Genomic DNA, 26,055 nt, shown 5'->3' on the forward strand with positions numbered 1-26,055 from the left:
GGGGTCCTGGGTCCTCGAGCCGCCAAGCCACCAAAAGACCAGAAAGCAAAAGGCTCTCGTACCTCGATTCCTTTCTTCCACTGTTCCTTCCCACTTGATCACAACCGCTCCTCTCTCGTCATGACGGCCGACACGCAAAAGGCACCTTCGGCTGACGCCAACATCGCTGGCTCCGGTGGAGGAAAGGGAAGGCGAGCCTCGCTCAAAGGAAGGAGGGGATCTGGAGCTGAGAAGATGGACTCTCATGTTGGCATCAGCGAGCGGGCAAGAGGCGGGAGGGTGTGGGAGCAAAGACCTCGTATCAACCGCAACTGACTCGCATTTCCCCTCTCTCTCCTCCGCTTCGCAACCGCAGATCGCCTCCTGGCACACATCTTCCCACAAGCACGAGCGCCGCCCGGCTGCTCAAGAGGAGCAGCTCAACGAGGAGGTCAAGCGATTCGAGGAGCTCTTTACCCTCACGCCTGAGCGCCTCAAGCACATCACCGACCGCTTCGTCACCGTCCTCAAGGATGGTCTCGATGCGCCCGGCAAGACGGTGCCCATGCTTCCTGCCTACGTCTTTGGCTGGCCCACAGGCAATGAAGAGGGGCGAGTGCAACCGCCCGCCCTGTCTTCCGGCTCGTCATACTGATCGGTCTGCTCTCCTCGTCGCTCGCTCGCACAGATCTTACCTCGCCCTCGATCTCGGAGGCACCAACCTCCGCGTCTGCCATGTCGTCCTCAAAGGCAAGGGCAAGTTCGAGATCACCCAGACCAAGTTCAGGCTCACCGACGAGCAGAAGCAGATGGATGGACAGAAGCTCTTTGACTTCTGCGCTGAATGCCTTCACACTTTCATCAATGACCACTTTGGTGGTGGGGAGGGCGAGGAGCCCATCCTTGAGGAGGATATCGCGCTTGGCTTCACCTTCTCCTACCCGATGGAGCAGTGAGTGCCGTGCGAGGCAACGATGTAAAGAGAGAAAAAGGCGTCGGTGGCTGACGTCTGCCCCAACGACGACTCTGCTCACAGGGACGCCATCGACCACGGCAAGCTCGTCCGCTGGACAAAGGGCTTTGGCAACCCCAATACCGAGGGCAAGGACTGTGCCGCCATGTTCCGCAAGTCCCTCGAGTCGCAGAAGGTCCCTATCAAGATGACCTCGATCATCAACGACACCACCGGTACCTTGATCGCCTCCAATTACGTCAAGCAGGACACCAAGATTGCCTGCATCTTTGGTACTGGATGCAATGCTGCCTACATGGAGCACATCAAGAACATCCCCAAGATTGGCCACTACAACTTGCCCGGCGACGAGGACATGGCCATCAATTGCGAGTACGGCGCCTTCGACTCCTTCGAGCACAAGCACATGGCAGAGATCCGCACAAAGTACGACGAGCACATCGACCTGCACAGCAACAAGCCACATGAGCAGTCCTACGAGAAGATGATCGCCGGTCTTTATCTGGGCGAGATCTTCCGCTTGTGCCTCTGCGACCTCATCGATGAGGGCACACTCTTCCTCGGCCAGAACACGTACAAGCTCGAGAAGACCAACGTCTTCGACACTGCCTTCATGTCCCTCATCCTCGTCGACCCTACGGACGAACTCCTCACCTGCGCTGGACTCTTCCTCCACTTCTTCGGCCTCGAGACTACGCAAGAGGAGCGCAACTTCTTCAAGAAGCTCGCCTACATGATCGGGCTCCGTGCTGCCCGTCTCTCCGCTTGTGGGATTGCTGCTCTGGTGACCAAGATGGGCTACCTCGAGGAAGGCTGCGGAGTCGGGGCTGATGGGTCGCTTTACTCCAAGTTCCCCAAGTTCCCAGAGAACTTGCACAAAGCGCTGGAGGACATCTTTGGTGAGAAGGGCAAGGGCATTGTCACGCATCAGGCTGAGGATGGTTCTGGTGTTGGAAGCGCCATCATTGCGGCTATGACGTTGAAGAGGAAGGAGGAGGGCAAGTACACGCACTGCTAAGAGTGGTCTGGCAGAGGAGCATCCGACGAAGTTCATTATACGCAATACGACTCGAGTGGCCTAGATTGTTATGTGGGTGTCAGAGGGATCTGCGAGTGCGCTTGTCTTCGCTGCCTCATCGTCAAAGAGGTACCGCGGTATCGCTGAAGCCGCGGCGGCGGCGGCGGCGATAGCTCCGAAAGCGTCAGGGCAATGCTGAAGACAAGGACGGAGCGAATGCCGTTGTCGACGAATGAGGGAGAACTCGAGCTCTCAATACCCTCGAGCTGTCCTTCAGCCAAGCTTGGCATATCCCTCTCTTGAACTTCCCGTTTGGCAGTCGTGACCTCATCATCCTCCCAGCCACGAGCGCATCCCGACGGGTTTTGCCCATTGCCTCGATCACTAAAGAGTCAGCGCACTTCATCTACGCATCAGCTATCGCCGCTACGGCCAAACGAGCCCGCTCGCTTCGAGGAGGAGCAAGTGATCGAGGTCGAGCGTCGAACCCCGCTTCCGCTCACGATCCCGCTCGAGCACATCGCACCGCCCTCGACTACTACTACCCGCGGCTATCTGGTGGGCAGTCAGGGTTCAGTCCCTCACTCACGAGCCTCCGCCACATCCGCTCTCCGCTCGCTGCCTCACCCGCTGTCGTCGATCACCCTCAGTCTGGTTCAAGCGGGAAGCGGCCATTCACAGAAAGAAAGGACCGCAATCCCTCCCCTCCTCCTGTCTGGCTCAAGGTTCGGCAGCTTGAGGGACGGCAATTAGCTTTGTCGTTCACGGCTGAGATTGCTTTCATTCGAATACAACACTGCCCGGCGCACTCGCCTGCCTTTGCCGCTGCTCCTGCCCGGGCACTGGCTGCTCCTGCCCGGGCACTGACTTCGCAGCAAATTTTTGGGCCACTCTATCTTCCTCTCGCAGGCTTTGCGCAATTCATTTGTGTCGTACGCCGCCGTCGCTGTCGATCATTTGGGCAATTGTAGCGAGCGTGTTAAAGCGGTGGAAAACTCGGCATCTAAAGTGTCACTCTCTAGCGCAGTCACTCAAAGAGTCACACACGCACCAGCCCTGCTCCAGTGACGTCGAGGTGCAGCACCAGCGCCGGCAAGCAACACTCAATCCAACGACGGACGACCGAAATTCTCAGCCACCCCACCCCGGCTCACCGCTCACCCTGGGCCGCCGGACCAGCACCACCTCGTGTAGCTTTTCTCTCTGTAGTCGAGGTGCTACTCTACCAGCATAGACGAGCTCTTGCTCCCTCGCTGCTAAGCCTCGCTAAGCCGAGATCACTCAGCACCGTCCGGCATCTCACTCGCTCTCGCACCCTCTCTCACGTCCAACGTCTCGCGGTGCGGGCGGTCGGACCCCTTCCCAAAATCGACCGATCCGCTAGACGCAAGCTAGCCAGACTTCGCAAAAGGGCAAAGGTTGGAGTCAGCGCCTCATTGTTCTTCCCGTCGTCGCCGACAATAGCACACGACCGCGAACCGGAGAGAGCAACAACGAGGCGAGTCTGCCCTTACGCTGGGCATCTCTTTTGCGACTTGGCTTCCTTCCCTCCATACTCCTTGCGAGCCTTCCACGTCGGACTCGCATTCCGTTCTCACTCTACCTTCTCTCTCATCATCCATCGTGCGCTCTAGCGCCCTCTTTCTCCTCTCTCGTCCTCCTCATCTTGCCTCTCCATATCGTTCTCTCGGTGCCCGTTCGCAGTAATGCCCGCCGACACTGTGTCGACAGGGCCTCGTCCGCCATCATCAGCAGGCTCGATGGTTGGACCAGACGATCACCTCGGCGCCAAGCTAGCAGACTTGCGTCAAGCTACTGGACGCAGCGGCGGCGATAACAACAGCAACTCGCGCTCGCACCAACGGCAGCGCGCAGACACCGTTACCGCCCCTCCTCCGACCTCATCGTCTTCGACCTTGAGGCTACCATCGGGCCTTGCTCGCCGCATCAACAGCAGCAGCAACGATGACAGTAGCACCAGTCCGACCGTCGTCCGACGAACGGCAGGCGAGCTCATCCGCCACGAGCGGGAGCGCAGCCAGCTGCTACGCTCCATCAGCCACCTCAACAAGACTCAGAGGCCTCCGACTGCCGTCAGCGAGGACCTCGAAGAGTGGGCTGCGCCTGCTGGCTTGTCCACAGCCCACATCATCTCGCCGCCTCCTCTCCCTTCGCCGCCCACGTACGAAGCTGGCGAAGCGCTGAGCGCTACTCGATCATCGCCTACTACATCCTTTGCCTCGAGACGAGCTCGTTCTCGGTCCTTTGGCTTCATCGATGCCGTAGCCCGGTCGCAGAGCAACGCACCGACATCGCCGTCACTCCCTCTACATCGTCGATCCTTCTCTCGCTCCAACCTACGAGCAGCTCTTGGCTCCTCATCGCCCGAGCAGCAGCAGCAGCAGCAGCAGCAGCAGATTGGGTCCAACACCAAGACGGCAAAGCGCAAAGCGTCTATGCCACAGCTGGGCAAATTAGCAGCCGCCTTCAAATCCCGTGATAATGTTGCTATTGCCTCGTCTTCGTCCACGACGACGAGCTTTGATCATCGAGGCGACCTATCTTCTCCCTCTGCTCTTGCTTCTCTAGCTTCCGCATCGACGTCAGCTCTCGCTATCACAGATTCCGCAGCTGCAGTTGCTCCACTTGCTCCACCGCCTTCCTCTTCTTCCTCGTCGATGACGCGCACGTCAGCGTCGCCGCCATCTGCGCCCGCGACTTCGTATTCGCAATTCAACACCAGCGGAAAGCTTGGAAACCCTGACGCTGTCTTGGCCGCCACAGCCAGACGATCAGGGCGACATTCAGGCGCTGGTTGTCAGGGTGAGGGTGGTGGGAGTGGTGCAGTCGGCAGCGGAGTTGACGCAGCGGCCCCACACCAGAGGCAGCAGAACAGCGTCGGCGCGGACAGCACTAGCAGCTCGACGACTCGCAGCGACAGCCCCCAAGCCCGCCCTGCTCGCCCCTTTGGACAAGGGCTCCACAGAGGAGACAGAGATGGCGTCGTCGACGTCGACCGCGGAGTGAGCAATCCGGACGACGGGACGATCGGCCAAAACGGCATGCGCGAAGGAGGCGACGAGAGTCAGCGTCGCAGCACGACTGGGTCACCGTCTCCGCCGGGCCTTTCAGAATCGCTTTCGCTTTCGCAGCAAGGACCATTCAGAATCATAGCAACGTCGTCGGCCTCGGCGTCTTCTCCAGTCTCTCCTCCTTCATCATCGTTAGCAGCGGCATCTCTTTCAGCATCATCACCGCCACCACCGCCGCCGCTGTCAAGAGAGATTGATTCGTCTTCGTGGGTGTCATCATCATCAGCATCATCATCATCACCGCCACTTGCACAGCACGCCGCCAATTGCCGCAGAGCAAGCGGGCCAATTAGCTTGGCATCATCAAAAGCAGCAGCAGCAGCAGCTGGCCCTCGCTACTCATCTTCTCAGCTACAAGCATCTTCACCATCTTCATCGCCCATCACCAGCTGCATTGGCATCAGCGAGCCGCTAGCATCAAATCCCTCGCTTCATCACCGACGACAACGATCCTCAGCATCAAACAGCTACGACTTCAGCGAGTCCACGCACACATCTCCAGTATCTCGCAGTCCAGCTCGCGTCTCATTCGATCTCACTTCAGCCCAAGAGCGTATAGCAAGTAGACAACCCTCTCTCAGTCAAATTGCTACAGCGCCGCCTCTCCCAGAGGAGGAGCCTGGCCATAATTACCTCGAGACGTCAACGTCAGGCTTTTCGTCCTTTGCAGACCTCTCCGCGCTCGATACATCCGAAGAGAGTGTAGGCTCCGCCATGAGCGTCGTACACCCGCCTTCCGCCGTGGGTGGTGTCAGCTTCACAGGGCACGATGTACGCAGAGGCAGCACAGGGACAGCAGGAGGCAAGTTGGGCAACAAGATGAGAGGTTGGGCAAGTCGATCATCTCACAACCTCACATCGACGGCCATGGCAACGGCAGATCCGAAGCTCTCGAGAACGAGCATGGACGCTGCTGGACACACGACGAGTATCGTCGCCCTGCCAGGCCCACCTGATGCACCGGCACGAGGAGGGCGAAAGTCGATGTCTCTCTTCCGCTCGAGACCATCACAGGTTGCAGATCCCACTCCAAGCACTCGTCTGCGTCGTCCGAGCTTCATGAGGCCGCGTGCCTCTATCTCGGGAGGTGCGGATGATGACGAAGTCGAGGCCGACCAGACCACGTCGACTCGCTCATCAATCAGCAACACTAATGCATGGTTCAAGAAGGTCATCCTCAGAAGCGGCGGCGGCAGCAGCAGTCGCAGAGGATCCGTTGTCAAGACCATCCCAGCGGGAGCGCCCTCCCAATCACCGGCGGGTGACGATCCGACGCCCACTGCGGAGCAGGCTCGAGTAACTCTTGAATCAGCCTTCGGGCCCGTCCAACGCTCTCGTCAGGGTGTCGAAGAGGATGCCGCCTCTGTGGAAGCGCAGGACAGCAGCAGAGGCCTCCCCATTTCCTCGGCGAACGGAGTTCCCTTTGCATGGTCAACAAAGTTTGGCGCTAGTGGCAGTGGCGCGGCTCAGCCCATCGACGACGACGTTGGACCCTTGGACAAGCCTGCGCCCCTCATCGATGTCGGACGACAGTACTCAGCCGATGGGAGAAGCTCATGCAGCTCGCCGGCGCAGTCTGGTCCTCACTCGTACCAGTCGACGGCTAGTGTTAATACACAGCAGACGAGCTCGACATCACCGACAACAGACGCTGTTCCGGGATGTCTTGGTGAGGTCTCGTTGCCTAATCAGTCAGCTGTGAAGCATAGAGCGGAGCGATCAGATGAGAATCGACACGACTCGTCAGAGAACACGACCGTAGACGGAGAGGCCTTTTGTGATGCACAGGAGACCATGTCCCAAGATGAGGAGCCAAACATTGCCTCTCAGCAGGCTCCGTCCAGCTCGGCGACGTTGCCTCAGTACCCTGCTCCTGTCGTAGCATCATCTGCGCAACCGCCTCGCCGACCTGGACGAGGTAGTCACGGGATCTCGCAGATGCCTCGTCTCAACTCGATGCGTATTGTACAGGGTGGGGGTGGTGACGAACGCGGCAATGGCAATCACGACCGCGACGGGACAGGTGGATCGGGACCCAATGGTGGTGGCCAAGGAGGAGCAGGAAGTGGTCGTGATGGCGGAGGCGGCGAGGACGACTCTGCAGAGAGCAGCGGTGACGAAACGCAAGACGTCGCTACCGAGGAGGACGAGGAGTCTGAGACGGACACCGATGGCGAGCATGATCCAGATGAGACGTCGAGCGACGTTGACTCGAGTCGCGCTCGCAACGGCCCGCCCATGTTGGACCCCATCGATACTTCCATGCCAGGCTCCTTCTTCACGTCGGAGCCTCTGAGCTCGTCCTTCTCCGCCACAGGCGACCGTGCCAACAGGCCTGGCGACATCGCTCTGCCTCCCAGACCAACCTTTACGCCCGTCAGTGCAGCCGCTCCAGCTGCCGCTACAACCGCTGCGAATGCGCCGCAACCGCAAGCGTTCGACGACGACACGAGCGTCGCTGGCCGCCAGTCATGGACACGCTTTAGCGAGACGCCCTTCGAGACGCCTACACCCATCGCCAGCAATGCAGCTGGGTATCGCACTCCCGGCGCCTCAATTGCGGCCAGCGAGCCATCGTACTTCAACTCGCGTCCCGCGACGAGCAGGAGTGCAGCTTCTTCTACGATGCAGAGCGACAATGCTCCGCCGCCGTCCCCGTCGATCATCAGTCGAAATCGCGCTACTTCGTCTGCGAGCTCTCGAACAGCGAGAGTCTTGCCCACGCCAGGCAGAGAAATCCCCGCACCACCTCTGCCGCCGATGCATCCTCTGCAGGCCAAGAAACCGGAGCGAGCATCGACCCTATCCCCGGCTCTCTCGCCTGCATCGTCTCTGCGGGTTTCAACGGCAGCAGGCTCATCCAAGATCTCGCCTCCGTCTGATCGTCAACAATCGCCTCCAGTCCCTCGACCCATCTCAATGGCAGACCTCATGTTGCCACAGCCGAGCGCTCCAGGCAGCCAAACCAACAGCATTGCTTCGCCCTCGTCCCCATCTCAAGGGTCATCGCCTGCAGTCGCTCGTCCTCCTGGCATAAAGATGGAAGGCAGCCGCGACAACAACTTCCGACCTGGCCTCTACTCGCAGCAGTCTCGCTCGCTCATCGATCTTCCGAGTGCTACTCGACATCGAGAGCTCGATGCAGGGCAGAATAAGCAGCAGTCAAAGGACGATGGGCGAGTACTGAGTCCCACCTCCGCGAAGACGCCTGCAGGGGAGGCAGCTCCCCTCGCAACGCCAGACTGGGCCATGTATCCTCCTCCTACCCCATCGACAGGCAACTTCGCTGACTCTGCACCAGCTGGAGTACAGCGTCGTCGCTCCATGGTCGAAATGACCGCCGCGCCACCTGCGTACGCCATCATTCACCGCCGACCAGAGGGCCCGCAGATGATCTACCCTCGAGAGGAGGAAGGGCGAGAGAAGCTCCCCAAGTATGGCTGTGCAGTGCATATTGAGGGGTATCTGCCCCGCAAGATGGAGTTCAGTGCACCGGGTATTCAGGCAAAGGACCGAAGCTGGAAGCGTCAGTACTTTGTGCTGCACGGTACCTGCCTCAAGGTCTTCCGCAACGACCTCAGCGGCGCGAGCGGGGCTGGCGCGAATGGGTCTAGTGCTCAGTGGGGCAGCATGAGCGGCGTTCATGTGCATCGCGAGCCCATCAATGAAGATGGGAGCAATGGAGGAGCAGGCTCGAACCCTGGCTCGGGCCTCATCGACAAGGTGCAAAGCAGTAATCTGCCCTTCGGCTCCAACTCGCACGACCGCAACGGTGGCCTCGTCCGCAACTACACATTGCAAGGCGCCGAGAGCGGTCTGGCGGCCGACTACTTCAAGCGTCGCCATGTAGTGCGCGTGCGAGCAGAGGGCGAGCAATTCCTTCTCCAGACCGTGTCCGACAGGCATGTCGTAGACTGGATCGAGGCACTCCAGGCTGCCACTAACATCTCGCAGGACTTGGAGAGCAGAGCCATGCCCAAGTTCATTACATTGCCGCGAAGAAGAAGGAGGAGAAACAGGCCGGCGGCAAGGCAAGAGGAACAGAGGGAGGCGGCAGACTTGGCAGAGGCACAGCGACGATCGTTGGCCGATGCCAATGGTAGCGGTGGACGTGGCACTGCCAATGCGGCTTCGTCCGCCAATCGCGCGAGTGGGAGCGCGAGACCCAGTGGGGACAACACGCCAGATCCGAGTGCACGCTTCGATGAGATGCTCCGCGAGGAGCATGAAGACTTTGTTCGTCCCACGCAGAATGCTTCAGTCATTTAAAAGGGCGGACATGGAAGACTCGAAGGAGGAAGCAGGCGGAGTAGACGAGCGAAGCAGCAGCAGCAGCAGCAGCAGTGGCCAGATCTTTTTTTACACGACGTACTCGACGGCTCGTTCACATGTATCTCAGAACCTCAGAACCTACTTTCAATGCCCACGTCTCTCTGTCACTTTAGGTCCTCGCTGCGACGGCGAAATCTCACGTCTTGGATGGCTCGGTGATGGTGCGAGCGATCCGGCTGCCAAATCCGGCACCCCAGCCTCGACTGCAAGCTCCAATGCCGGATCGGCTTCGGCGCGTGGGCCCTGCTGCCGCTCCGCCTCCAACTGAATGTCGGCCTCCGCTCCCTCCATCGCAGCTGCGCATCGTACGCCTTTCATCCAGTCCATCCAGACGACCAAAGCCGCTTGAAATTGCTCCAATCACACGGACATGGCTTCGTCATCGTCGTCGTCGTCAATGACGACCGCTCCTCGTCAGGAGATGATCACGTCGGCCATCTCCTTCCTCCAGGACCCAAAGGTGGCCTCGTCGTCGGTGGCTCAGCGCATCGCCTTTCTCGAGTCCAAGGGCCTCTCGTCTGGGGAAATTGACGAGGCGCTGCGACGCAGTGGAGTAGTAGGAGGTGGGAATGGGCCGCCGCAACAGCAGTACCATCAAGGACAGGCTCAGCAGTATTACGGAACTCAGCAGCAGCAGCAATCCGGGTATTACTACCCTCCACCCCCTCCTAATCAGTCGCAAGGGAGGGACTGGCGTGATTGGTTTATCATGGCTGTCGTGAGCGGGACGATTGGGTATGGTGTCATTGCGCTGGCAAGGGTGAGCATCCGATCTCGTCGGTAGAAAATGGCTGTATGCTGACCCGCTTTGACTGGCACCCCCCTCTCCTGCACCCCCAAAGCGCTACCTCTTCCCACACCTTCAGCCCCCCAACCAGACGATCCTCGAGTCAGACCGCGACGCCCTTACAGCCAAATACGATGAAGTGGCTGCTACTCTCTCTCAGCTGGATAGCGAGACTCGCGCAGTGAAGGCTGGTCTAGAACAGCAGAAGTCGGCGATTGACTCGGAGCTCAAGTTGGTCGAGGAGGCCCTGGAGCAGCTGAGGACGGGGGAGAGGTCGAGAAAGGAAGAAATGGAACGGATCTCCAGGGAAGTGGAGAGTATGAAGAGGGATATGCCCAAGGTGAGCCCAAGAGTGAGGGGCGAAAGTATATGCTCGCGGATCGCTGACCGTTGCCTCTTGGCCCCTTGAATCGCAGATGTTCGAATCGTCTTCTTCTTCGACCGCTACGTCTCTCACAGAGCTCCAGAGCGAGCTGAAGAGTCTTCGATCTCTCCTCGTCTCTCGCACCTCGTCATCAGCAAACAGCGGCGGCGGGGCCAGTGGGATGACAAGCAGCGTCAGCGGCCCCGTCAACGGCTCCTCGGGCTACTCTTCGCCCATGCGCACAGGCAACGGCTCGCCACCCTTGCCCGTGCCGCCCTTTGGTATGGGAGCGACGAATGGCGGCAAGCCTGCGATTCCGGCATGGCAGCTCGCTGCAGGTGGGGGCAGCGGTGGAGGCAGCGCAGCGTCCTCGTCGTCTGAGAAGGAAAAGGCGACGGAGGGGGCGCCGAAGGAGCAGCAACCCGCGCCGAAGGAGAATGGAGCGTACGATGTTTGAGAGTACCTGGTGCAGCTTCTCGTTGCAATGTCATTCGATTTGTTTACGTCTGCACAATCTCGAGGGGTCGTCCCGCCGTCGTTGAGCCGTACGTAACCTTGGCTCCCTCGCCGCTGCCGCCTCGAGTCGAGTTGCGCCCGGCCGTTGGACTTGTGCGAGGCCCAATTGAACGCGCCGCACCTTTGTCTCGCTTTCTTCCTCTGACCATCTCCACTACGCAGTCTTATGATCGTCGTGACGACGACAACGATGATGGATTGCCCATGAGACAGTGCTAACACTCGTCAAGACGACATTCGCACCCATCCCTCCTCGCCTTGGTGGCTGAAACGCAACAGGGCTACGAGCTCACCTGGCTTCTTGGCAGGCAGCCGAGGCATCATGTCATCTTCATCATCAGATAGCGACCACCATGAGCAAGGCAGCGCAGCAGCATCCTCGCCTTCATCTCGAGGGGACGAGGTACTGGCCTCATCAGCGGCCCCTGTCCAGTCATCGGCCCGCTCCTCTTCCGACTCGCTGAGGACGCTGCGCAATGAAATGGCAACGCAGCTGGCAGACAAGAATGTCCACCTCACCCCTTCCCTGGGCCAGGGTCTTGCCTTCACTCGCAATCAACTGAGGAACGCTTACCTACGCCTCCTCTTCCATGCTCCCTTCACCAAGCAAGCACACAATGCAGAGGCGGGCATGTGGACTGAGACGACGCACAAGGTTGTTGCCATCTATCGTAGCAGGCTCGCAAAGCTAGAGAAGCAGATCAAGGCGTCCGCCAATATCAAGGACAAGACTGCTTCGGGTTCAAGCTCTCCAGCTCGAGGGTCAGCCGAGACGCCTTCTACCCCTCCAACAGCGCCATTATCGAATAGCAAGCGACGCGCTCAGACGCAAGAGTACAGTCGCCTCGCCGAAGCGTTGCGCAACTTTCTCGCCAAGGAAGAGATCTTCTGGAAAGCCTTGGCCGAGCGTCTATCCATCGTCTTCCGTCTCACAGAGACGGAGGGTGCACTAGACAAGGCCGGCATCATTTCGTCGGGACCAAAAATCCCCGTCGGTCCACGAGCTATCATGGGTGGAGCTGGAGGAGCTGGAGAGGATTCGCAGCCTGCCGGCCTCGCACGTATGCCAGATTCTCCTTCAGCTCTCGATGCTGCCATATTCAAGGCTGCGAGCCTGCCTAGGCACAAGGAACGATTACTTGAGATCGTCTTCAAGATCCTGCTATACTGCGGTGACTTGGCGCGCTATCGCGAGATCTACCGGGACCTCTCCTCAGTCAATTCGCCCACCTCAGCTCCTCCAACACAGCCTAGGAGCGGTCGCACCGGTCAGCAACAACGAAGGGCAGCTCCAAGCTCCGCGGCAGTCTCGACCTCGCAACGCGACTTCACTCCCGCCATCGTCTGCTACGAGGCTGCCCGTCTCCTCCTCCCCTCAGAAGGCAACCCCTCCAACCAGCTTGCCGTCGTCTCTACCTACCAGAGCGACACTTTCGGCGCCGTCTATCACTACTATCGCGCTCTTTGCGTCAAGCGGCCGTTCGACACTTCGAAGGTCAACCTCGGTGCCGCATTCGGTAAAGCGGTTGATGCTTGGCTACAAGCGGGAGGTTTGGAGGCATCGATCGGCAGCAGCAATGGGGCAGGGCCTAGGCGACGTAGCCCTTCAAGCAATGAGCTCAAGCACCGAGTCACAAAGGACTTTGTCGTTCTGCAGGGCCTCTTCTTCACGCACAAGTCCTTCACCTCCCTACCTACCCTGGCCGTGCGCTTCCTCGAAACGTTCGGAGAAGCCGTGTCGGACAAGCTCCTGTCGACGGACATCATTGTGCGCGTCGTCGTGGTAGGCATTGCCGCATCGTGGTCTGCGAGACTTTGGCGTCGATCTGTGGATCACGGGCGCACTCAGACGCTCAAGCATGGGGCATCTAGCCACGGAACAAAGGAACAGCAGTCGCAGCAGCAAGACCCCAAATTGGCCCTCAGTATCGAGCTGCAGCTCCTGCACCACGCCATTGGCGTTTTTCGTCTTCTTCTCGACATTTGCGCAACACAGGTTCGACAGGCCATCGAGGATGCAAAGGTGCACATGCAGCCCACAATACAATCCCGCAATGGCGGCCCTCCTTCATCAGCTGCTCTAGCAGAAGGAGGAGTTGCCAAGCACATGACAGCCGTCATGCGACGCGTCCTGCCTGCGCTTCGCATCTCAAGCAAGTGGGTCAAAGCCCACCTGGACTACATTGATCGATGCGAGAGCGGATGCATTTCTCGTGCGGCAGAGGGCTTTGCGGATCCTGCTACCACCAAGGGCGGCTCGTCCAGCTCAGATACCACTCTCGCTACCCGAGCGACCGCGGAGCTTTCCCTCATCCAAGGTGTCGAAGACTTCTGGTCCTCATACGTGGAGTGCTTGAACACTCTACGCTTTGCATTCCCCTTCGACTCGCTCCCCTCACTCGGAACAGTAGGACCCGCCGGAGCCGCCTCCCTGTCCCTGGAGGAGGATGTCGATCTACGAGGCTTTGTACCCACGCGCCGCGGGATGCTCACGCAGGACGATGCGGCTGCCCGACACGACTTACCGAGCCGAGCGCAGGGGCAAGGGGGGCAGAGACATCCGAACGAGGAGCATCTAATGCGGATCGCGGACCTGCTGGTAGATGCGAAAGTAGTGGCAGAAAGCGAGGCAAGTCCGATCTTGTTCGACGATGCAAGAGGAACATTCAGGGTTGATCCAAGTGGGAAGGCGGGGATGCAGCAGCCTGCGACACACCCGGCCAGTGGGGAGGCGTTTGCTGCGAACGAGGTCCAGGCCTCACTGCGTTCCATGGCCGCCGCAGCAGCAGCAGGCGCGGGCACGGGTACGGACGACGCTCAGTCTCTCGGCTCGTCCACGGAGGACGTGGTGGATATGGCTATGCGGCACGTAGCGGAACAAAGGGCCCAGATGCAAGGCGGTGGCCATCATTTGCCCAATGGGCTGGTTTCTGACGATGACGAAGACGACGACGAGATACTGATTCCGGCAGCTGTGGCTGCTCGACGGCAGCCGAAGGGAGCGTTCGGGAAGGGAACGCCGACTCACGCGCCTGCATCTACTCAACAGGGCTTCTCATCCGCACCTGGGGGTAGTCCTTTTGCTCAGCAGGGCCAGCAGCAGCAGGTGCGCACGTCACCTCCCTCCAATCCCTCTCGCAATGCATTCGGAATGGACCATCTCCAGAAGGCCTTGACCGTTGGCGGTCCGGGCGGTATGATTCCACCTCAAGTCCTTGCCGCCCAGCAGCCCTCGATGCGTACCGCTCAAGACCTCCTCCTGAACATGCTGCAAGGCGGAGGCACTCCGACCGGTAGCAGTGCAAGCCCTGCTCATACCTCAGCCTCAAACAGCGGCGCCTTTGGCGCGATTGGCAGCGGGCCATCGTCTTCATCGCCCGCGGGTCCTTCCCTCCTCTTCGGCGGAGTACAATCGCCTCCCTACCCTCATCACAAGCAGCAACCTTCCCACTCGAACCTTGCAAGCATCTGGGCCCCCACGCCGGGAGAGGTGGGAGGGAGCGCTTCGCCTTCGCGTATCGCTATGGGCGGTGCTGCGAGTCCAGAGAGATTTGCTACTCCTCAGGGGTTCTCTGCCGCTCCGGGAAGCCAGATGTATGGCCAGCAACAAGGCCAGCCGGGGCAGCATGGAGCGATTGGTAGCCCATTCGCCCAGCCGGCGGCGCAGCGACGAGGTGACCCGTGGGGGGCATCGATTGACACACCGCCTGTGTCTCAGACTCCATCACAGCAGCATTTTGGCCAGCAGCAAGGGCTCTACGGCCAGCAAGGCATCTACGGCCAGTACCGCAACTTCCAGCCCTACAGTCAATTTCAGCAGCAGCCATTTGATCGCTGAGGAGATAATGCGGGCCAGCAAAGGCTCTGACACTCTCTCTCGTCCATCAAGGCTCTATAACAGTCAGCAGAACAAGACCGTTGAGTATGCAACGGCAGTAGGCATAGGCCATCCGCGCCGACGAGCGCTCTCGCTCGCATCACCGCACTGCAGCGGCCCCACAGCCGGCCTTCCTTTGCGTGTGGACAGGGCTGACTGAAAAGCGGGATGAAGGCAATGAGTGACGCTCGTTAGAGAGAAGCAAGGGCGGACTAAGAGCGAGTTGAGTCGATTGCTTTCTCGAACGGCACAATGAACGAGCAAGGGTCCCTGAGCGGAGCGCTACCAGCAGCTCAGTATTCCTTGGTCCGCGCCCTCCATTCTTCTATCTCCCTCTGCGCTCTTTCCTGACACTCTTGACCAGTGATCAGACCAGAAAATCACTGATCTTTCCTCATTACTGTCTGTGCCTGAATGAACGGATCCTGCACGCTCCTCTGCTCTGCCTTACATGCTGACCCAGAAGCAGCCTTCGTACGCTACACTCGCTCTGCCTCCCAGCTAACCACGTGGTTTCAGCCGCGCGAGATCGGACGGACGAAAGTGGGACAGCCTAATCCGCTCCGCTTGTCTTCTTCCGCTTCTCAATACCATCGTCAACTCTCACACTCTCCTACTTATCTGAGTGAGATTGGCCGTCAACATGTTCTTGCTTGGCCATCAGATGCCGGATAACCAGAAGGTCAAGGTGAGCCTTGGAAATAGATGAGTACTGGCTGGCTGGCGAGAGGGAGGGAGAAATTGCTCGCCTCCCTCTTGTCTGGACATCGCCTTCTCATTGCTCCCATCGATTCTCATCAACCTATATGCTGATTTGCCCCTTTTCTTTTGCCCTTTCCATTCCCATAGGCCGCCCTGACAGTCTTCTACGGCCTGTCAACGGCCCTCTCCTCCCGCCTCTGCGCCCGACTCCAAGTGCACGACTCCTGCCGTGTAGGCGACCTTACTGAAGCTCAAACAACACAACTGAGCGCCTACCTCTCTTCACCAGGATCAATCCCTGCTCGTCCTTCCAGCCCGACAAGGGGGCCCCTCACATCTTCCTCTGAGGCATCTTCCTCCTCAAACGTCTGGCGCCCTTCCCAAGCCGCAGACCCCTCTGCCGACCCGTTGCGATCCCTCGTAGTCGACTCGGAGCTGCGTCGTGCCCTCAGAGCGAACATTGCGCATCATCGTGCTGTTGGCACGTACAGAGGGAAGCGTCATCAGCAGGGTCTGCCGGTGAGGGGACAGAGGACGAGCACGAATGCCATGACGGCCAAGAAGTTGAACAGGATCGAGAGGAGGGGAATGGCGACTACCGCTGGCGACGGAGCGAGGGAGGCGGTGAGGTCACAAGAGACAATGAGTGTTAGAGAGATGCTGCCGCCGAGTCCATGGTCACGAGGGTCAGCGGCATCGTCGCCGTCGGCGCTGTTCAGGTCGAGCTGGAGGCCGTCAATCGCATAGAGAGAGGCTTGCAATGCTGCAACGAAACGTCATCATTGAGCTCGTACGGTATATTGTCTGCCTCGCCTGCACGTCCAGTCGGCCCCCCTCCTTGCCCCTCTTTCATCTTCTCAACCAGGTCCGCCAGACGTCGCTACCACTTCCCATTTCCCGCATTCAACCCTGCCTCTCCAAGAAGGCAGCGCCTTGCATCTTCAGCTTGCGCTCGAATTGCTCCAACCACTTCTGTAACAGCGGCACCGTCTGATGGGCCGAATCCGGTGCGAACGAGGACAGGAAAGAGAAAATGTTGTTGGCTTGCGAGATGGAGCGAACAGAATGAGGTCAGCTCCTTGAGCAAAAAGTGGGAGGCGAGGAGGATCGTAGAGCTCACCAATCTTAGGTGCCAGCGCCAACGCGAATTGAGGGTCAAGCGCAGCTGCGGGTGGCTGGCCTGCCCTCACTAGCTGGCCTTGCGGTTCTGCCGTTGACGCTGCGCCATTACTACCACTTGCTGGCAGAGTAGCCATCTGCGCCTGCACACTTTCCAGAGGCTCGACGCTGATGCCCAAGCTGGCCACATTCCCCACCGTCGCTCCAGCGGTCGCATTCCCCATGCCTGCGCCTCCTCTTTGCTGTTGTGCGCCAACCTTGTCCAGTCCCTTGATCCTAAAGATGGCGCTAGGCTTCTCATTGGTCAAGGAGCCCAGTAATCTCCACCCTTGGCCACACGTGCTGGATCCAGATCCAGATCCAGACCCACTTGGATCCGGCAGTTGCAGATGAACCGTCGCTCCCAGTCCATCAGGGAAGGGAGTCTCCCCCGTCATCGAGACGACGACATGGTTCAGCTGGTCTGCCCTGTCGAGCGTGAAGATGAGGTGGGTGGGTGAGGCCTGCGTTGCATTGGAAGAGGTGGGTGTGAGGGGCAGCCGGCCGGGGGTGAGAATGAAAAACATTCTGTTGTGGGTCGGGGCGAAGGAGGGACTTCGAGCCGGTTTGAACAGAGAAGGTATCGTTCAGGGCAGAGATGGTAGTGCTGGATGACCTGGAGACTCCAGTACCAGTAAGACGAGGCTACCTGGTAGCTGCGAGAATGAATCAACGGACGGAAGAAGGATGGAAAAAGGAGACGCGACCGATCGCGAATGAATGCACGGACGCGGCGAAGAGGGTGGAGGGAGGAGGCACGCACTCCTTCACTCAGAGGTCCTGACACACATTGACGAGAGAGGGGGGGAAGGAACAACTGTCTGTTCGAATGACATTTGCAATTCTATCTAAATCGAGTCTCAAAGCGTCGCTACATCTGTTTGCCCGGGGTAGGGAACGCTGGAGCGGCAAAGGCGGGAAGGAAGAGGTAATTTCCGCACGCAGGTTGAGGAGAGCCAGCTCCTCCTGGCGAGCGGCGCGAAAGGCAATTGATGATGTTGATGAGCAATCGGTATGGTGATGGTGCTGTTCGTGAGATGTATGCGGTCGTTGTGCTGAATTGAATTTTTGGCGGGGGAAAAGATGAACGATTGGTGAGGAGACGGATGTCGGCGCTGAGGCCACGCTGCTCATCCATCACCACCCTGTTGGGTGACGCCCTTCATCCTCGTCCTCCTCTGCCTCGTCGTGCTGTCATCCACGTCGTCAGGCGGGGTGAAGCCCATGTAGTTGGGACGCTTGTGCGCGACAGCGGACGTAGCTGCACCGGCCGTCGTGGCGGCGAGGGTGTCGCGCGTCTCAAAGTCGTCCATGACGTATTCTTCCTCCTCGTCCTCGTGAGCCCCAGACCTCGTAGCATCCTCGTATCCAGGAGGAGGAGGGGCGCCCTGCCCTCCCAGGTAAACGATGGGCTGGGTAGGCTGAACGAAGCGGACGTTGTGCTTCTTGAGGTAGTAAGTGAGCGCTGCGCCAAACGCATTCTTGCGGTGGAACCTTGCTCCCCAGTCCTGGTAGTTGGCGCGATGCGTCATACCGCAGGAGATCTCCCAGGAGCGCATGTTGGTGATCGCCTGCGGCACCAAAGCAGTCGAGGGCTCGAACATGCGGTCCGGTTCTGTCTGGAGCCAGTGGCACATGTCGCGCTCTACAGCATCAAGCTGGTCGAGGGAAGTGGACAGGTCCACCTGAATGAGGAAGTTTTCCCACTGATATCCCGAGCGGCGGAAGTTGACGATCATCATGTTGGCCAGTACGGCGTTGGCCACATACATATCCGTCCCATCGGCCAGGGTGAATTCCGAGGACAGAAGGCTCATCTTCTTGACACACATGACAGCATCGCCCAGCTGAATACGGTCGCCCGTGTCCATTGGGTGAGTGACGAAGATGAAAACGATCGAATCGAAGACATTCTGCGCCGACTCCTTGAAGACGAAGGCGAAGGCAATACCCAGTGTGTAGAAGGTGGTGAGCGTCTTGCCAACGTTGACGTTGAAGATGCCAAAGGCTTCAAACATGATGATGACGCAGGCGATGAGGAAGAGGATGAGATCGAGTTGAGCAACGGCATGGTTCGTGTCGCCAATGGCCTTCATGAGGTGGCGACGCTCCTTGTACGTGGTCATGACTGAATTCTTGATCTCCATCTGCGAGATGTCTCCATTGCCGTCCTTGTCAAACACGGAGAAGGCTTCGCGAGCTTCAGCCGCAGTGGCGTAGGCGGGCTCAAAGTCGGACAGGATCAGGTACGAGCGGTGATGACGTCCACGGAAGGCGTTGAAAATCGTCTTGGCCAGCTTCTTGGCGTCGGCGGGCGAGTTCATGTCGGCGAGACTTCCTGCTTCTGAGCTCTGCAGTGCAGCAAGTGGGTCTTGCATGGCCATTCGAGCCAGCTTGCTCGCTGAACTTGCCGTCATCTTGATGTTCTTGAGCGCGACTCCTCGAGCTTCTTTGACCTTGTTAATTGCAGCGCGAGGATGGGCCTTGCCAGCCTTAGGTGGATAAATGCCCTCCGGAGGCGTCATGTTGGGATCCGTCGTCTGTGCTCGCTTCGCAGAGTGCTTGTTCTTGTTGAAGGGGAAGCCTCGCTGCGGTGACGCAGAGCCACTGCGCTCGTCGCCCTCCATAGGCATTGGGCTATTGCCTGCCGACATTGTGAGGCCGGGGAGGCCGGAGGGCGAGCGACCGCCACCGAGCCTGAAGCCCCTAGAGCCTTCCTTGTGCTTGGGGCGATAGTCCTTGAGGTGGTCAAAGGTCTCGAGCGCCTTGGTAACGTCTCCGATACGCTCAGCAAAAGCCGACTTGTGGAAGCTGAGGGCCACGTTCTTGATCATGATCTTCTCGGCACAGATGGTAAGGGTGACAAAGAAGAAGAACTCGACGACCTGGTAGAGGCGGTAGAGGTAGGGTGCACGACTCTCTGTCTGAGGGTGAGCGTGATTGTAGAGATGGAAGATGCTGTTCATAAGGATGGCAAATGAGGCCCACGAGCAGGCTGCGTAGAATAGGGGCTTGATGTAGCCTTTCTGCGCAGAGTAGTACTCGGCGGCGTTGAGGGCCTCCTGATTGGTGCGTCCCCAGATCAAACCGACGACAGCCAGAGCAATGCGAGGGAAAATCTCGACGAGGATGTGGAAGACCCAAGACATGAAGAGGTTGAAGGATGCCCAGATTGTCCAAGCCTGAACATTGTCTGTGACATAGTCGCGGTGGGCCCTGTCTGCGTCGGTGGCCTCATTTCGGTATACGAATTGCATGACGATGGCAGGAACCACGAGAACGGCCGAGATGAAGAGGTTGCCGAGGAAGGAGGTCAGGAGCCATCGGCCGATGCTCCAGGGGCTCAGTCGTTTGCTGCGAACCTTGCGAGCGGCAGTCTCCTCTTTCTTCTCTGCACGAAGGGTCTCTTCGACTCCCTCATCGTCTGACCAGTCGAAATCATCGTAGCCGAATTCCGACTGCGTGTTGATCGAGGCCTCTGAGCCACGGCGAGAGAAATTTGGGCGAGGTGTGGTGTAGCCAGATGCGGGAGGGTAGTCTGACTTCTCGCTGAGCCCAAACTCTGGCTTGGAGAGGTTGCGAGTGCGCATGTCGTGGAGTGGATCGGTGACGGCGATACGAGGCAACTGAGGGGGAGCCGTCGAAGTCGATGCCTGGTTGCTGTGCGAGATTTGCTCCTGTCGGCCTGCACGCATGTCGTCGCCCTCTCTAGCATGGTCACGCAGCTTCTTCTCGACTGGATAGCCATACTCGTCAAGCCTTGCAGCAGTCTCATCTCCATAAGACTTTTCGCGAGCGGCGGCAGAGTCTGGGCTCTGCGATGAGGACGATGCTGCGCCGATGTCGGATCTGCTTGCGTAGCCAGGAGGGAATCCCTCATAGGGCGGCGAGGCAAGCCGCTGAGCTGAGGGAGCCAGGCCCAGCGAGTCCGCGCTCTGGTTGTGGCGATGGAGATGCTGTGGCAAGTGTCGAGGCGAGCCACCGCTATTGCCGCTCATCGTGACGGAGTGGTGTTGAGGTGATGGCAAGAAGGCAAGATGGCAAGATGGGCTGTGCGCAGTCAAGTCGCTCCTTTGCCAAGATGTGCTGTCGACGCCAATCGACGCCCGCCGAGCTCAAACTCTTTGTGTTCCTCGCGTGGCAGTCGGACCTTGAAATCGGTCCGTCGCGTCCAGGGTGACGGAAAGGCAAGGCAGGCCCATTTGACACGACCGACGCGGAGAGGCGGCGAGGGAGGACGAAGCGTTGCTGAGCATTCGTTCCCAACTCCAATCCATTTCGCCTCCTCACCATCATCACTGTCCCATTGTCAGCTCATCATGACTGACGTCAAGCTCAATGCAGGCGCCATCGACCGCATGCGTAAGTGCGCGCAGCATGGCGTGAAGACTGTCCTTTCACTCACGCTGCATTATCCTCATTTCCTGGCCTCTGGCACGCGACAGTTCGTACCACTGACTCGTCCGAGGCTGTGCCACCCGAGGAGGCTGTGTGCCAGATTCTGAGCATCAAGAAAATCGCAACTAGTCAGCCAGGAGCGGGCGACCGATACCGCGTCATCTTGAGCGATGGCATCCACTTTGCCCAAGGTAAGCACGAGTGGCGGACAACTGTAGGCTTCGCGTCTTTGACACTTACCTCCCCTCTCTTGCGCAGCCATGCTCGCCACTCAGCAAAAGGTCTTGGTCGAGAGCGGTCAGATCGACCGCAACTCCGTCGTCCGTGTAACGCAGTATGTCGCAAACAGCGTGCAGCAGCGACGTATCCTCATCCTCCTCGGCCTTGAGCCTCTTGGTGCTCCTCTGGGCGAGCGCCTGGGTGACCCAGCCAATTGGGAGACGGCTGCAGCGAATGGTGGTGCTGGTGCTGCTGGTGGCGCCGCCAATGGCGGTGGGTCGAATGGCTCTACTGCTGGTCCGGCTGCTGCCAACAAGGCGGGCGGCGCTGCGCCGTCGCGTACCAACTCAGGCAATGGAGGCACGAAGCCACTCTCGCGAGGCCCAAGCATGGCCAACGGCGCTCCCGTCTACCCAATCGAGGGTCTCTCCCCCTATCAGAACAAGTGGACCATCAAGGCTCGCGTGACGCTCAAGTCGGACATCAAGCACTGGTCCAACCAACGTGGCGAGGGCAAGCTTTTCTCCGTCAACCTCCTCGACGAGTCTGGCGAGATCAAAGCTACGGGCTTCAACGACGCAGTTGACCGCTTCTACCCGTTGCTGCAGGAGAACAAAGTCTACTACATCAGCAAAGCCCGGGTCAATATTGCCAAGAAGCAGTTCAGCAACCTCAACAACGAGTACGAGATTGCATTCGAGAACAACACCGAGATCGAAGAGTGCTTGGACGCGGCTGATGTGCCAGAGGTCAAGTACGCCTTCGTTCAGATCGACCAGCTGGATGGCGTTGAGCCCAATCAGACATGCGACGTCATCGGCATCATCGACGAGATCGGCGATGTAGCCGAGATCATCAGCAAGGCATCGCAGAAGCCCATCACCAAAAGAGAGCTCACCCTCGTCGACCAGAGTGGTATGAGCGTGCGCCTCACCCTGTGGGGCAGGACGGCGGAGCAGTTTGATCAGAATCTGGACAAGCCCGTCATCGCTTTCAAGGGTGTCAAGGTGGGCGACTTCGGTGGGCGATCCCTCTCCATGTTCTCGTCCTCGTCCATGATGGTCAACCCAGACATCCCGGAGGCACACGGCCTTCGAGGGTGGTACGATAGCGAGGGAAATCAAGCAGCGGGCAACTTCAAGACCTTTGCCGGAGCAGGGCTGGGTGGCCTGGGCGCTGGTGGTGGAGCAGGAGGAGCTGCCGGCTCCAACAAGAACGAGCGTCGCACCATTGCCCAAGCGAAAGAGCAAGGGTTGGGCATGTCAGGAGACAAGCCCGACTACTTCAACATTCGAGCGACGGTCGTGTACATCAAGCAAGAGGGCCTCTCCTACCCCGCGTGCCCATCGGCCAATTGCAACAAGAAGGTGGTCATGGAGGATGAGAACAGCTGGAGGTGCGAGAAGTGCGACACCACCTACCCTGCTCCGCAGTACCGCTACATTCTTGCGGCGAATGTCGCGGACCACACGGATGGAATCTGGCTGAGTGGTTTCAACGAGATTGGCGAGCTTTTGATCGGTCAGACTGCGAGCGAGCTGGAGGCGGTGAAGACGGAGAGCGAGAGTAACTTTGTTGCTGCGCTGCACCGGGCCACAAACAGGAGCTACATGTGAGTGGGCGGGACAGTGAAGCAGGCAAGGCGACCCTGCCGCGGAGGAGCAAATGAGCTGACTATCCCCTATCGACTACGCAGGTTCAACATCCGAGCCAAGCAGGACACCTTCAATGACACGACGCGTGTGAGATACACAGTGACCAAGGCCACGCCCGTTGACTGGTCGGCAGCGGCAAATGAGCTCGCGGACGACATCAAGGCGCTCATGTAGGGTGGCGTGGCGGGCGCTCTCGATTTCTCCCAGTGTACTATACCGACGATGGGACCAGTGTGGGGAGTAGCGAGGTAGCTACCTCAACATGCTCGTCAGCGGCATCCATCGGTGTCAATCGTCTCTCTCTCTCACTTTCTTCGCGACCTTCCTCTCTTTTCTCACTTCACTTTCCCTTTGTGCCAACGTGACCCATTGCAATCTGATCCACATTCAATGAAAAGTACGAGGGGTGACTGGGTCGAGGACGAGATACATTGGTGCGTAGGCGTGAGGGATAGAGTAATGACATGGAAAGAGGTGAAGGGGTGGGGGGGGGGGGGAGGGGGAGGGGGGCCGAGCGCTAAGAGGGGTAATGTCCAAGTTTATCTGAAGGGTGCATGGCGGTGAGATGAGAAGGACAACTCATCCAGACGTGACTAACGCGACCATGATGCGTGAGGTCGATGAAGGGACTAGCAAGGCGGTACGGCGGTTCTCTGGCGATGCTGGTGCGTGTATGCTGATGCCAAGCGTTCCTCTTTCCAAGAAACCATTTGGCGCTTCGCCACTTCACATCGTACCCTTTCTCTCCTTTTCATCCTTCTTGTCACCGTCACCCGCGTGCGTGTGCGCAGATCCAGACCCAGACGCTCCATCCTCATCCGCATCGTTGACCCTCTTCGAACCACTCGACCTTCCGAACCTCATCCTAAAGTTACGCAATGCGCTTCCCCCTGCATTACCAGTAAGAGCGGCGAGCGAAGGGAAGGAGGAAGAGGAGGAGCTGCTGCTAGAGGTGGTGTGATCGGGCCGTATCTTGCCCTGATGCACCTGGGGAGTGGGGGACGACGAAGAGAGGGCGGGTGAATGATGCTGAGGGCGAGAATTGGCCTTTCCTTGAGATGCGCTGCTCGAGCCATTCTGCCTCGCGTGACCGGAAGGAGAAGTGGTACTTGTGCGCCTGCTAGGCTGCGGGCTCGTCTCGGGAGTCGGGACCGCGGACCGAGTGTCTGTTCTTGTGACATCTCCCAAGCCGACAACGCCGCTGCTGCTGCTGTCGTGACCGTTGGGCAGGCCGGTGGCATGCTCGTAGCTTGGCGGCTTATTTCTCGCGGCGCCCTTGCTGGTGCTGCCCGCCCCTTGTTCACCTTCGGACGCAGCAACGAGGATGCTGCTCTGCGATTTGCGTGGGCGGTGTGCGCGTGATTGGCCCCCGAAAGAGGCCTTGCCCGATGTGAGGTCAGAGAGGTTGATTGAAGTCGGAGCCCCGGGACGGACGATGCTGCCGTGGCTTGGGGAGCGATGCTTCTTCGAGGGGGCGGTGACGTGGGCAGGCAGACCGGAGGGACCTGGGGAGGAGAAGGGTGATGAGGAGGAGCCTGCTGCAGGCTGAGCTGCAGGGCTCGAAGCAGAGCCTTTGCCTTTGCCTTTGCAGTCTTCAGCAAGGCCTGGAGAAGGCAGTGGTGCAGAGCTAGACGCTTCAGCCCGTGAGCTGCTCGCCTGAGCCTCTGGTCCACTACTCCCGTTCGTACTGCTCATCTGGAGCCAATGCGGGTGTTCTAGGTTTGGGCTGCCACCTCGGAAGCCGTTGACTGCCGCCGAGCTGGAGATGCTGATGCTGCGCGTAAGGTCATCGAGGGACATGTCTTTGTGCGAGGAGAAGACCGAAGGCCGGCGATTGGAAGAGGTGGAGGGGGAGCCGCCGGTGCTTGAGGCGTTGGTGGTCGACATGATCTCCTCGAGATGACGGCGCAGGGCGACGGACTGGTCGATCTGGCAGTGCAGGAGTTGAATCGGGTAGCTGGACGTGCAAGAGGAGAAAAGGATTGTCAGCTACGAGGTCCGAGTCTCTTCATCGTTCGCCCGACATACGTACCCATCAGGATCAGCGATCGCCCCGTATCCGAGCTCATTACTCCCCTCCTCGAGAATGCTGACCCCCAACCGTCTACAGCGCTCCACTGCCTGCTCCAAGTCGGGAACGGATACGCATGTATGGCAGAAGCCGGGCGTCACCACGTTGACACGGAAGTTGGACTGATTCTCGCTCCCCGCGACGTGGACCAGCTGGATGAGGCCGCGACGTTGCCCAAACTCGAGGTCGGGATCTTCACAGTCTGGCGGGTTTGGAAAGGCAAGGAACATCATGTTGACGTCTCTGCGGGTATGGGGCAGCGTAATGGCAGCTTGTTAGCTACCAGCGTACGCGCTATGGGTGCCGCCAGGCTCGTACTCACCCAATCTCCGTCTCCCTGACCACCTCCATCCCGAGCACGGTCGTATAGAACCAGCGGCTCCTCTCCGGATCCTTGATCTGCAGCGCCAGAGAGTGCAAGCCATAGCCAAAAGTCTCACGCTCCACATTCTTCCTCGCAGCCGCCTCTGCCATCTCCTTGAACTCGCGGTCGGCTTGCGGAGTCTTGGAGATTGGGTTGGGGGTGGCGATGGCGCTTGCCTGGCCGGAGGAGGGAGGGGTCGGCATGAGGGTCTGCTGGTGCTTTGAGGACGAGGACATGCTACCAGTGTAGGAAGAAGCAGCGTGGTCCTGGAGGGCTGCCGGTGTTGGGCTGCCTTAGGGGTTTCGACTGAAGAGGAGAATGTCCTGAAAAGTAGAAGAGTAGCAAAGCAGACCTTTGCAGCTGCAATAATGCTGAGTCCTCACGGTCCTCAAGATAGTCTCAGGGATGACAAACGTGGTCTTGAAGGAAAGCTCTTCTCATCTCTGTTTCCAAGTCTCCAACGAGAGAGTCTCAAATTCGCCGAACATTGACCCTGGCCCCGCTCAATCCTCAACCGCTTCAACGCCCGCCCCGCCCCGCCGCCGCCGCC

General features: G+C 59.1%; 10 protein-coding genes across 10 annotated transcripts; 6 read left to right on the forward strand and 4 right to left on the reverse strand.

The window, feature by feature from the left end:
• Nucleotides 1–244: 244 nt before the first annotated feature.
• BDZ90DRAFT_215530 (putative hexokinase) lies at nucleotides 245–1,970 on the forward strand (the record flags this gene model as incomplete). Its single annotated transcript, XM_025504238.1, has 3 exons — nucleotides 245–612; nucleotides 668–931; nucleotides 1,016–1,970. The coding sequence occupies 3 exons, from the start codon at nucleotides 245–247 to the stop codon at nucleotides 1,968–1,970; spliced, it is 1,587 nt and encodes a 528-aa protein (XP_025364807.1).
• Nucleotides 1,971–3,676: 1,706 nt separating this feature from the next.
• BDZ90DRAFT_257289 (hypothetical protein) lies at nucleotides 3,677–9,331 on the forward strand (the record flags this gene model as incomplete). The annotated part of the gene is made up of 1 exon (XM_025507937.1): nucleotides 3,677–9,331. The coding sequence occupies one exon, from the start codon at nucleotides 3,677–3,679 to the stop codon at nucleotides 9,329–9,331; it is 5,655 nt and encodes a 1,884-aa protein (XP_025364808.1).
• Nucleotides 9,332–9,738: 407 nt separating this feature from the next.
• Nucleotides 9,739–11,005, forward strand: BDZ90DRAFT_229217 (hypothetical protein; the record flags this gene model as incomplete). Its single annotated transcript, XM_025504969.1, has 3 exons — nucleotides 9,739–10,154; nucleotides 10,237–10,521; nucleotides 10,598–11,005. The coding sequence occupies exons 1-3, from the start codon at nucleotides 9,765–9,767 to the stop codon at nucleotides 11,000–11,002; spliced, it is 1,080 nt and encodes a 359-aa protein (XP_025364809.1). The 5' UTR covers nucleotides 9,739–9,764.
• A 185-nt stretch (nucleotides 11,006–11,190) lies between these two features.
• BDZ90DRAFT_229218 (hypothetical protein) lies at nucleotides 11,191–15,337 on the forward strand. The gene has a single exon (XM_025504970.1). It carries the CDS (start codon nucleotides 11,384–11,386, stop codon nucleotides 14,897–14,899), a length of 3,516 nt encoding a protein of 1,171 aa, XP_025364810.1. The 5' UTR covers nucleotides 11,191–11,383; the 3' UTR covers nucleotides 14,900–15,337.
• Nucleotides 15,338–15,538: 201 nt separating this feature from the next.
• Nucleotides 15,539–16,428, forward strand: BDZ90DRAFT_229220 (S13-like H2TH domain-containing protein). The gene is made up of 2 exons (XM_025504971.1): nucleotides 15,539–15,626; nucleotides 15,788–16,428. The coding sequence occupies exons 1-2, from the start codon at nucleotides 15,582–15,584 to the stop codon at nucleotides 16,385–16,387; spliced, it is 645 nt and encodes a 214-aa protein (XP_025364811.1). The 5' UTR covers nucleotides 15,539–15,581; the 3' UTR covers nucleotides 16,388–16,428.
• On the reverse strand, nucleotides 16,392–17,495 carry BDZ90DRAFT_229221 (DUF775-domain-containing protein). Its single transcript, XM_025504972.1, has 2 exons — nucleotides 16,761–17,495; nucleotides 16,392–16,683 (listed from the first exon to the last, which is right to left on the reverse strand). Exons 1-2 carry the CDS (start codon nucleotides 17,323–17,325, stop codon nucleotides 16,544–16,546), a joined length of 705 nt encoding a protein of 234 aa, XP_025364812.1. The 5' UTR covers nucleotides 17,326–17,495; the 3' UTR covers nucleotides 16,392–16,543.
• A 103-nt stretch (nucleotides 17,496–17,598) lies between these two features.
• BDZ90DRAFT_229222 (hypothetical protein) lies at nucleotides 17,599–20,868 on the reverse strand. Its single transcript, XM_025504973.1, has one exon. It carries the CDS (start codon nucleotides 20,794–20,796, stop codon nucleotides 17,929–17,931), a length of 2,868 nt encoding a protein of 955 aa, XP_025364813.1. The 5' UTR covers nucleotides 20,797–20,868; the 3' UTR covers nucleotides 17,599–17,928.
• A 196-nt stretch (nucleotides 20,869–21,064) lies between these two features.
• Nucleotides 21,065–23,258, forward strand: BDZ90DRAFT_229223 (replication factor-a protein). Its single transcript, XM_025504974.1, has 4 exons — nucleotides 21,065–21,160; nucleotides 21,244–21,387; nucleotides 21,455–23,027; nucleotides 23,112–23,258. Exons 1-4 carry the CDS (start codon nucleotides 21,118–21,120, stop codon nucleotides 23,242–23,244), a joined length of 1,893 nt encoding a protein of 630 aa, XP_025364814.1. The 5' UTR covers nucleotides 21,065–21,117; the 3' UTR covers nucleotides 23,245–23,258.
• Nucleotides 23,259–23,715: 457 nt separating this feature from the next.
• BDZ90DRAFT_6971 (hypothetical protein) lies at nucleotides 23,716–25,043 on the reverse strand. The gene has a single exon (XM_025509788.1). It carries the CDS (start codon nucleotides 24,955–24,957, stop codon nucleotides 23,797–23,799), a length of 1,161 nt encoding a protein of 386 aa, XP_025364815.1. The 5' UTR covers nucleotides 24,958–25,043; the 3' UTR covers nucleotides 23,716–23,796.
• Nucleotides 25,044–25,341: 298 nt separating this feature from the next.
• On the reverse strand, nucleotides 25,342–25,961 carry BDZ90DRAFT_229226 (hypothetical protein). Its single transcript, XM_025504975.1, has one exon. The coding sequence runs from the start codon at nucleotides 25,739–25,741 to the stop codon at nucleotides 25,460–25,462; it is 282 nt and encodes a 93-aa protein (XP_025364816.1). The 5' UTR covers nucleotides 25,742–25,961; the 3' UTR covers nucleotides 25,342–25,459.
• Nucleotides 25,962–26,055: the final 94 nt, after the last annotated feature.

Source organism: Jaminaea rosea, assembly GCF_003144245.1.
Source record: "Jaminaea rosea strain MCA 5214 unplaced genomic scaffold BDZ90scaffold_1, whole genome shotgun sequence".
Classification (NCBI taxonomy): domain Eukaryota; kingdom Fungi; phylum Basidiomycota; class Exobasidiomycetes; order Microstromatales; genus Jaminaea; species Jaminaea rosea.